This window comes from Helianthus annuus, chromosome 11 (assembly GCF_002127325.2).
Source record: "Helianthus annuus cultivar XRQ/B chromosome 11, HanXRQr2.0-SUNRISE, whole genome shotgun sequence".
In the NCBI taxonomy this organism is placed as follows: domain Eukaryota; kingdom Viridiplantae; phylum Streptophyta; class Magnoliopsida; order Asterales; family Asteraceae; genus Helianthus; species Helianthus annuus.
This window is the reverse complement of record NC_035443.2, coordinates 87,016,764-87,027,933: the sequence shown is the minus strand read 5'-3', so window position 1 is coordinate 87,027,933 and position 11,170 is coordinate 87,016,764. Positions and strand designations below refer to the sequence as shown.

Genomic DNA, 11,170 nt, shown 5'->3' with positions numbered 1-11,170 from the left:
CCTCCAATTCAAGTAAAGTCCATGAAGATGGTAATTACACCTCGATTTCTCGAAATGGTTAAAGAAGCTCAAATCAAGTCACTAAGCGGAAAGGATTCTAAAAAGGAAAGAACAAAGGGGTTTGTGGATAAATTCGAAGAAAGATCCGATGGAATTAAAACCATGTATGGTTGTATTTGGATACCTCGGTTTAGTGAAGCAAAGGGTGCATTACTCGAAGAAGCTCACAAATCCCGATTTCGGTTCATCCAGGAGCTACAAAAATGTATCTGGACTTAAAGAAAAGTTATTGGTGGCCCGGTATGAAACGTGATATCGTCAAGCATGTTGCAAAATGTCTGACGTGTTTGCAAGTGAAGGCAGAACATCAGAAACCATACGGGAGGTTGCAACCGTTAGAGATTCCGGTATGGAAATGGGAAGAATTGACGATGGACCTAGTGACCAAGCTTCCTAAGACAAGGAAAGGTCACGATGCTATATGGGTGATTGTAGACCGCCTCACCAAGAGCGCGCACTTCTTACCCATTCGGGAGGCTTTCTCTTCTGAAAAGATGGCGGAGATCTATGTTAACGAGATAATATCACGACACGGAGTTCCTGTATCTATTGTGTCGGATCGAGATACCCGATTCACATCTCGATATTGGCAAGGATTTCATGAAAGTATGGGTACAAAACTACATTTCAGCACCGCCTACCACCCCCAAACGGATGTCAGTCCGAGCGGACCATTCAAACACTTATCGACATGCTGCGAGCATGTGTGATAGACTTTGGGGGAAGCTGGGATGACCACTTGCCGTTGGTGGAATTTTCATACAACAATAGCTACCACAACGGCATTCGAATGGCACCGTATGAATTGTTGTATGGAAGAAAGTGTAGAACTCCAATTTGTTGGGGAGAGGTGGGACAGAGAGAAATTGCACCCAACGAGGTGGTGGCTAAAACTAACGAGAAGATCGACCTTGTGCGAGCCCGTTTAAAAGCGGCTCAAGATCGACAAAAGGCCTACGCAGATCAAAGGAGGCGACCCATCGAATTTCAAATAGGTGATTATGTGTTATTAAAGGTTTCCCCATGGAAAGGTATAATCCGTTTTCGTAAGCGAGGAAAGCTAGGTCCCCGCTACATAGGACCTTTCAAGATTGTAGCCCGGGTTGGGGAGGTAGCATATCGGTTGGAATTACCACCAACTTTAGATGGAATACATGACACATTCCATGTGTCACAATTGAGAAAGTGCTTGGCGGATGAGACGACTTACGTGCCCCTCGACGATATCGAATTGGACGAAAGATTGAATTATATTGAAAGGCCGATAGCCATCAAGGATTCCAAGGTAACGCACCTTCGGAATAAAGCTATAAAGCAAGTCTTGGTGCAATGGCAACATCGAAAGGGATCGGATCTGACATGGGAATTGGAAGATGAAATGAGGAAGCACTACCCGACATTATTTGGTATGTATTACGGTTTCGGGGACGAAACCTCTTTTAAGGGGGGTAGACTTGTAACACCCCAAAATGCGCAATTTATTTATGCTATCTTAAATGTCTAATATTGTAATATTAACTAAGTTAAAAGAATGTGGTAATAGTTCAACAAGAATGAAAGTTTATGTGTTAATTGTCAACCATTAGAATTAGAGGGGCTAAACTTGTATAAAGTAATGAAAGTTGCAATTAAATAAAATAAAACACAAAACACACCTCCTGGTGTGTTCTGTGGATCGACCAAAGAAGGGAACCAAGGAGAAAAACCCTAAGTTCTACAAATTTGCAAGATTGAAAGGGAAATCAAGACCAAATAACATGCATGAACTCGATTCTCTAGCAATCTAAGCTTGTCCTACAAAGAGGTAAGTTGAAATTCTGAAATTGATGAATTTTAGAATGAGGGTTTCGACCCAATCATGAATGCATGTAGAAATTTGTGTGTTTAAGAGTTAGGAAAATACAATAGAACAAGAATTATGTTTGATTCTAGATAGTTGGGTGATTTTTAGCAAAAACCCACTTGAACTAGGGTGATGATGAAGAACATGAATGAAATTACATGCTAATTATTGTAATAGTAAGTATGAGAGTCATTATTGATAGATTAGTAATAGTTAGAAACTGATTTGGAATGATTATTGTGGGGAATTTGATTGTTTTAATGATCTAAGAATGAACTAGTAGAATCATGCTTTGAACACTTGTACCCTATGCTTTATTCATGTTATGCACACCAAGTGTTTGACAAAATGCCACAATAAAGATGTTAGTCTTGTATGTCATAAGCTTTATGTGAATTGAATGTGTTTAAGAAGTATGAGCCAAATTGTATATAGTTTTATCAATCGATGTGTGTAATTGAGTATGAAACATAAATTAAAAGAATGAATGGTTATATGTAGGCGTTAAGGAAGAAAGTTCGAGTCAAGTGAAGCAACAAGGGAATCAAGACCGAGGTACGCTACTTGTACAATTTTAGCTTTCACTATAGATATGTGTTGATCAAATAATGTATTAATTCGAATCAAGTAGGGAGAAAATGTATGTTTGGACCCTTCTCTTGAATGGGTCGAATAATGCTATTGTAAGTCTAGAAGGAATGGTAAGAGGTTCCGTTGGAATACATTACCGTGCAAGAATGAAAGAATGTAGTAAAGCGCAAGTTGTAAATGTCACATTTGTTACAAGTCCGTAAGTTAGATTCTTGAGTTAAAGAAAGTAATTTTTGTCCTAATGAGTTTTTTTGATGTTGTGGTCATGTAGGTAAATCTCATGTCTAGCTATCAAGCTTCGCCCGGTTCGAACACGCCTCAAGCCCGTCAAGCGTTCCGCATTTTGTAAAAGTCAATGTTTAAAACTTTGTCACTTATGTTTTCGTCTAGTACATAAACCTAGTTTTCATTATGTTGTCTTTTGGAAAACTTGTCGTAAGTACGTACATAAACTCAATGGTTTTGTAAGTAAAACATGGTATGTTTTGACGTGTATTTTGTGTCTTTCGAATGATGTTGGATTATGTAAAACAGGGGACCACTCGTTTTTCAAACGGGTCATGCCCAAATTTTGTGAGAAAAGTACATTGTTATTTAATAGATATTTAAAGGAAATTATGGACGTTACATCTTCAATCTCTTATAATTAAAATAATGGAGAAATAATTAAAAATGAGAGAGAGAGAGAGTGTGTTAAGATATGAGAAAATTAAGGGATTTTAATAAAAATATTTAGCTAATGTCAATCTTACCATTTTAATCTAAAAAATGGTCAAGGACTAAGGGTGGTTCACTCAATTCACTCTCAAGAAGTTGTTACAAATTAACCTAATCCATATATGATATTACAAAGTTTTGCTAGATAAATATAAGGCTATAGGGTGTGGTCATGACCTTCATGATCTCCATGACCCTCCACATCAGCGTTATGCCACTCATTTTTAATTCATCATTCAAAACCACTACCCTAAGGATGTGGTCATGATCCAAACCACTATTCTCTTATTTTAATTTATCTTTGTGAAAAAGGAAAATGAAATATTGAAAAAGGAAAGGAGGCCCATGGTTGTCATGGTTTAATTCATGCCAACCATGGTGGATGAGGCACGGGGATGGTGTAGCAATTCATTAATGGTCCTACGTGGCGATTGATGACTCAACCATGGCCCCCACACCCTATATCCTGTACGTTTTAAAAAGAGATATGAAATTATAGAATCGAATATATTCGAATGTCTAAATCATGAATGAATTAGCAAAAGGAAATATTCAAAATCTTCATAAATGATAATGAAATAGTCAAAAGGGAGCGGACACACACCACCCACATTGCACTTGGGGGCAAGTCTACTTGCTAGATAAACCCCCCTCATCAAATTCTCATTCTTTTTTGGGTATTATAGCCTTTGAAGTAGAATGATGTGGAAATCAAGATATGGAATATACTTAAGGAGAGATTAGCCTAATTTTATAACATGATTCTCTAATGGTGATTAATGTGGGCCATCAAGATCTAAGTAGATCTCTTGTGTGGTTTCCGTGTGCCAAAGTGATATCTTAGTGCAAGAAAGCCTTTTGTTATGGGTCATGTGTAAACACTCAAAAAAAAAAAAAAAAAAACTTAAATTCTACTTTTCCTAATTTGAAACTTTAAACAGTACTCATAAATAACTTTAGTGACTCTAGTTTTTCAGACTGAACTAATTTATTATTTATTATTATTTATTATTATTATTATTATTATTATTATTATTATTATTATTATTATTATTATTATTATTATTATTATTATTATTATTATTATTATTATTATCAAAGACGACTCATTCAATTTGGAAATCCTAAGATAGGTTAAAAAAACAAGTGCCCTTTATACTTGACAAGGTTATTTTTTTTTTCAAACGGCAAACTTGATTTTAATTAATTCTTTGACTCCCTTGTGGGTATGGGTCTTAACCAGAATCACCATATCAATCCCTTGAGTGCAATAAAAATTTGTAAATAATTTAAAGTGAATTTGAGTTGTAATTACCACGTGCGAAGATACGCAACTTCATTTATATAATTACGAACGTTATAATGTATAATTACGCATGAATTAGGTTAAAACTTGATTACACATGCTATTTAAATAATTACGCACATTATATTGGTGATCACGTATCTTTACACGTTACTTTCACAATATTATTGTCTAGATATTGAAGTTTAGTGTTGTGTTGCCCACTACATACATAAAAATATATGATATTCATTATATAAGAATATTGTACTAGTGTGAGGTTCATTGGAGAACATTAAAAAATTAGAGAACAGTTGAGAACCGACTCAAACGAACTCTGATTGGACTCATTCCAGCGGCGTTGGAACCGGCTCGTCGAACCCTAACTAGGATCTCTTGACCCTAAGCCCTAAATCATAACCCCTAAACCCTAAATATATTAGGGTTTAGCTTTCGGGTTTAGCTTTCTGGTTTAGCTTTAGGGTTTAGGGTTTAGCTTTAGGTTTAGCCTTTAGGGTTTATAATTTAGATTTTACGGTTTAGCTTACGTTTTAGCCTTATTAAAAAATTAGAGTTTAGATTTACTGTTTAGTTTAGATTTTAGGGTTTAGAGTTTAGGAGTTAGGATTTAGGGGTTTAAGGTTGAGAGATCCTAGTTAGGGAAAGGGTTCGACGAGCCGGTTCCAACGCAACTGAAATGAGTCCAATCGGAGTTCGTTTGAGTCGGTTCCCTGCTGCTCCCCACTTTTTTAGTGTTCCCCCAATGAACCTTCCCCTATTGTACTAAATGTATTATGTTATAGTATAGTTATATATGTAACATGGACTCGTAGAACTAACAAAACTCGTTATATGAAGATCGGTTTATGGGCTAGTTTATTAAGTGAGTGCTAATTCTCCTATATATTAATAATCGAAGTTAATGAACAGTAACGAAAGTTAATGAAATAATAAATAAACAGTTAAAAAAGGCCTGTCTGGCTGTCTTCCATGACTACCGTATGTTTTGTCTACTCTTCACCTACAAAACAGACTAAGAGAGAGAGTGAGAAACGAACAGAGAAAAAGAGAGGGAGATGTGGAAGAAAGATCGAGTGTTCAGGAAACGACAGGTCTCCGGCTAACGGCGTTACGAATGCTCACCTACCACCCATGGAACGTAAGATGCACGGGGATGAGAGCGGTGATGAGGTGGTGGCTCGAAGTCGAAACAGAGACGGAGACGAAGACGAAGAGGGTAAATTCATGTAATAAGTTAAGTTATTCTTTGTTATTTGACGGCTGATTACCAAACGTTAGAAATTTAATCATTAAGTCTTTAAGATAAAGATAGTAGATGAGATCACCTTCAAAATACAACCCTTTAGTCATTATATTTAGTTTAGGCATGCTAATTAATAGTTAAGTAACTTAGGGGCTGTTTGTTTACCTCTTAATGGTTCAGACCTTTTACTGGTTCAACACTTAATGGTTCAGACTGTTTGTTTCACGAGCAGATGTCTGAATGGTTCAGACATTTGCCTCTGAATGGTTAAGATTTATACAGAGTCTGAATGGTTAAGACCTCTAATCTGAATTGGTTAGACATTTGCCTCTGAATGGTTAAGCATTATATAGGCTCTTAATGATTCAGACCTCTTACTGGTTCAGACCTCTTACTGATTCAGCACTTAACCATTCAGATGTTGTAAAACAATCCCTTAGTTTTTTTCAAAATACTAAAATAAACAAATATAATTGGTAAAAGTGGTACCACTGAAGTTATTCTCCATCGAATTAGTCAATGAAGAAATCCGAATATGATTAGGAATCTTTTGGAGAAAGAAAATTGTGCAAAAGAGACGTCAATTGTTTGCCAATTGCCATGCCACTATCAATATCACCCAAGACTTGGCTTCCGGGCAAACCACTATCTTTGTCTTTTATTATTGTTTTTTCTATAATAATGATCACACACACATCATATATATATATACAAATGTTCAAATATCTTATATTGAGACTCTATTCAGGGACGAATCTAAATTAAGAGGACTTCAAGGTCTTACCCTCTGGCCCACAAAATATTCTGTTAGTAGTTAGGGCATACGGTGTGGTTGAGAGATGGGGGCGGCAAAGCTTTTTGCCGCGCGGCAAACACCGCCGCCGACCAAGTTTGGTCGCGGCAAAACAAGCTTCTCGGTGACCCTATGCCGACGCGAGAAGAAGAAAGCGAAAAGGGGGGGGGGCCCACTCCAACGGTCATATGACCGTTTAAAATAAAAAAAAATAATTTTTTTTTTTAAAATTAAACTCTATATATATATCACACACCATTTAACCATATACTTTCCAAATACTCATACAAACCAATTCCTTCTAAAAGTTTATCTTACAAAATGGCGGATGACCTCCCCCCGTTATGGTTCCCACCCATGAGTAGCGACGATTCATCCGATAGTAGCATTCTTTTTTTTCAAAATCTCATCGAAGAAGCCGAACTTCAAGATACCGGCACATCTAACCGAAGGAGATATATTGAACGTCAACGTGAGGAGGGGCATGAGACACTCATGGCGGATTATTTTGTCGAAGACCCGAAGTACAACGAAGATATCTTTCGGCATATGTTCCGTATGTCGAAACGTTTGTTTCTACAAATTGTGTCCGATGTGGAAGAGAACGACCCGTGGTTTGTAGAGGCCCCCGATGCGCGAGGTAGGAAGGGCTTTACGCCCTTGCAAAAGGTGACATCGGCTATTAAACAGCTCGCAACTGGAAACACTCCAGACGAGAACGACGAGTACTTGCATATGGCCGAAAGAACTTCCCGTGAGTGCCTAGAATATTTTTGTGACACGGTTTGCAAAATATATGGTCCAGAGTTCTTACGTAGACCGACAAGCCACGACATGGCACTTTTATACCAAGCTCATGAGGAAAAACATCACCTTCCAGGTATGTTCGGTAGCCTTGATTGCACCCATTTTGTTTGGCGTTTTTGTCCGACAGAGTATCGAGGCCAATACATGCGAGGAGATCATAGATACCCGACTATTATGCTCGAAGCGGTTGCTTCTCAAGACTTATGGTTTTGGCATGCTTTTGCCGGTCCACCGGGTTCTCAAAACGATATCAATGTTCTACAACAATCTCCGTTATTTTTAACGGAACGAAATGGAACCGCGCCAAAATGTCCATTTTACGTTAACAACCATTTATACAAACGTGGTTATTTGCTCGTGGATGGAATCTACCCTTCGTGGTCCGTGTTTGTGAAGTCGATCCCTTACCCTCACGAAGTAAACGAAAAGAAATTCAAGAGGCAACATGAGGCGGCAAGGAAAGACGTCGAACGGGCTTTTGGTGTTTTGAAGGGGAAATGGGGTGTATTGAGTCGACCGATGCGAGCAAGATCGGTTAAAAAAATTAGGAATGTCGTGTACACGTGTATTATTTTACACAACATGATTTTGAAAGACGATGGAAAGGCGATAGCACCGGTGCACATTCGGGATCCTCCGGTCGAGCCGGCTCTAGACGATACGGTGTTGGGCGAGTTGTTGAATGAAGACACCCATTGGAGACTCAAACACGATCTCATAGATCATCTCGCAAGTCAAGATTTACCCCATCTTTTGGCCGATTCCGACGAAGACTAGTTTAAATTGTTTCATGCTAATGTAATTTTATTGTTTTTTAATTTAGTGTAACTTTGATGTTTTTAATTTAATTTATTATGAAAGTTTATTGTTTTTAATTTATTAATATTAAATTAATTATTGCAAAAAAAAAAAAATAATCATAAAAGTTTACCACTTCAGCAAGTGTTTAAACCAATGCCAACACTTTTCAGCAAAGTTTAAACACTTTTGCCAAATTGACATGGCGCGCTCTGATTGGTCAGTTTTTTCTTTTGCCACTTTATAGTGTTTAACCACTCCTTATACCCTTAAAGCGAATGTTAAAGAAAAACTTATTACAACCCTAACCGAAACCTTTTGCATTCAGTTTTTAAAAAAGTTTGTAAAAAACAATTAAAAGTTATGTTTAAAAGTTTGTAAGAAGTTTTCGTATTTCAAAATGTTTAAAAGCTTGTAAGAAGTTTTCGTATTTCAAATAATAAAATTAGAGTTTAAATAATGAACATTGGGCTCACAAGGGGTCAACCCCTTTTCCCCAATGGGCATAGCTATTTATTGACTAATTCTGGGCCTTGTTAAAAAGTTCTTATTAAACTAATGACTTTGCATTCAGATTCTAACCTCGATATCCCTTTCTAAAAAAACAATTTATAAAAAAATCATATGTATGTTTAGCTTTATATCTCATTCTTTTTTTTAACGGTGACTTTCTTTTTGAGTGACCCAATGTCACACCGCCTAAATGGTGGCCCTAGCCAAGATGTGCCCAGAATACGTTATCTTAACCGAGCCCGCACTGAGTTAGTCAGACTTGGTTACGACGTTCCCCCGGAAACCGTACTGCCTCCACACGAGAGGCCTCGCTGAAGTAACAGCCGGATGCAAACCGGGGTGCCGCTGAGGATCGAACCCCCCTCGGTGGATTTGTTACCATCATTGCCCAATATTCACCCCCAATATGATACAAGTGGGAATTAAACTTGAGTCTCCATTGGAAAACCCAAATTTCCTACCACTAGGCCACAAGTGGGGGATTCATATCTCATTCTTCATCTCTATTTATACATTCTTTTTTAGTATTTATTGTTCAATTCAATTATCTATTTATTACATGTATTTGATGTAAAAACCGAAACGCTCGAGGTATACATCAAAATTAGAGGTGCACATACCCGGAACCGGGTAGGTCCTCATCGGGTATTATTGGACCCGGGTATTAAAAAGAATCGGGTAGGAACCGAAACCAGTTATAGGTATATATAATAGAACCCAGTGGAACCGATTCAGGTAGAACCGGGTCTGGTATCCCGGAACCGGGTACAAACCAGGTATACCTATTTTTAAAAAAAATTTACCATTGGGAATCGGTTCCTAACGATAATATGACAGGTTTAGAAACCGTTTTTACCATTATACCTCTCTAACTTAGTAGAAATAGGCCTAGAATTTTTAGTTTTAAACATGCTACTTCTTTAACTCTCAATCACTCTAAAAACATACAAAATCGCTCAAGAATTTTTTTTATTCCTCAAGACTCCAACGATGGCACGCAACGAGAATGTTGTATTGGTTTTTGAAAACAAAGAAAACCCAGAAGGCCTAGAAGCACTTTGACCCCTGTCTTATGTCAGACAATACCGAAATGGCTCGGTGCAAATATTGTAAGAAGTTCATGAAAGCCATGCCAATCTTGACGCTTAAAAACATATAGAGAATCGTTGTTCGTTACAAAAGCGAAAAAGGACGGAGAGTCTCCAGGATCCGACCGACAAAAGTAGTGGTAGTTAGTGGTGCACAAAAAACCGTAACTGGAATCGGGCCCGGTAAAAAAACCCAGAACCGGTTTTTTAACACACGGGTATTCTATACCTGAAACCAGAACGACCCTACCCGTAGGGTATAGATAGGGTATGCATTTTGATCTCAATACCCGAAACCGGAACCAATGATACTCGATACATGATTCTAATATCTTTCTTTAAATTTATGTTACTATATTTATTTTAATTTTCTTACATTATATAATGCATTTTTAATAACAATAAACAAAAAATACGAGAAAATAGGGTAATAAAAACGCAATTGAGTATTAAAAAATATGAAATTATAGAACTAAAAAACTCGAAAATAGGGTGTAAAAAACCCAAAAATAAGGTATTTTAATACCCGATTTCCTAAGAACCGGAACCGAACCCTACCCGGAACCGGGCACATAAGGTATGGTTTTTTGTTAAATAACCGGAACCGAACTGGTTATAGCAATAACCGGTTCCAACCCTTAAAAGGATAAATGAAAACCGGTTCCATAAACGGAACCGATTATAAATAATACCCGGTTTGTTCACCTCTAGTGGTAGTGTTTAACTTCCACTTTATGGGTTCTTTGTTTAAATTCTTAGTTAATTTTAATGTTTAAGAAGACCCCCTAAAAACATGTCCAGTCAGTTGCTACATCAAAAAAACACTCACCCTTCAAAAACATCAAAAACTCACCCAATAAGAAAACACAAAAACACATAAAAACATTGTCAGATCATCACCACCTTTTTAATTTTTAACCACACATTTATACCACTTATTATCTCTCTCTATATTATATATATTAAAAGTACAAGGGTCCCATTATTTACTCATTTTTTCTAGTTTTTGGAGAAAAACATTACCCAAAAAATGGGTATAAAAAACATGTGCCACAATAAGAAAAACATGAACATATGTCACATACACATATAAAAACATAAAAAAATAGTTTATTGGAGATGCTCTTAGGATGGATGCAATGTATAATATATAATGTTTAGTGTTTTAATGTTTAATGTTTAATGTTTCATGTAATGTGTAATGTTTTCAAAAGTGACACAAGGCTGAAAGTTAATTAATTCATGCACTAGATGACCAAAATCAAAGAATTCATACCATGTGCTTTCTAATTTTTGGTGTTTACTAAACTTTGAAGCAGTTTACTGAAGTTCCATTTATTAAGCCCAACACAATATTGCAATCCACCTACAAGGTCCATGTTGAGGGAAATTTTGCTGTAAGTCCATTAGT

At 36.9% G+C, this 11,170-nt stretch overlaps 1 protein-coding gene and 1 long non-coding RNA gene across 2 annotated transcripts; both read left to right on the top strand.

Annotated features, from left to right (window-relative positions):
• Nucleotides 1–1,731: 1,731 nt before the first annotated feature.
• On the top strand, nt 1,732–2,989 carry LOC110892083. The gene is made up of 3 exons (XR_002565819.1): nt 1,732–1,864; nt 2,405–2,458; nt 2,766–2,989. It is a non-coding gene; the product is annotated as an uncharacterized LOC110892083 (long non-coding RNA).
• Nucleotides 2,990–6,874: 3,885 nt separating this feature from the next.
• Nucleotides 6,875–8,137, top strand: LOC110888366. The gene is made up of 3 exons (XM_022135896.1): nt 6,875–7,433; nt 7,488–7,615; nt 7,757–8,137. Exons 1-3 carry the CDS (start codon nt 6,875–6,877, stop codon nt 8,135–8,137), a joined length of 1,068 nt encoding a protein of 355 aa, XP_021991588.1.
• Nucleotides 8,138–11,170: the final 3,033 nt, after the last annotated feature.

What these genes read in the sequence shown, in the direction of transcription:
- LOC110888366 (XM_022135896.1), top strand. Translation starts at nt 6,875, where the DNA reads ATGGCGGATGACCTCCCCCCGTTATGGTTCCCACCCATGAGTAGCGAC. An exon ending in GGAAAAACATCACCTTCCAG is followed by an intron (nt 7,434 to 7,487) that starts GTATGTTCGGTA and finishes TTTGTCCGACAG; the next exon opens with AGTATCGAGGCCAATACATG. An exon ending in GTTCTCAAAACGATATCAAT is followed by an intron (nt 7,616 to 7,756) that starts GTTCTACAACAA and finishes GTGTTTGTGAAG; the next exon opens with TCGATCCCTTACCCTCACGA.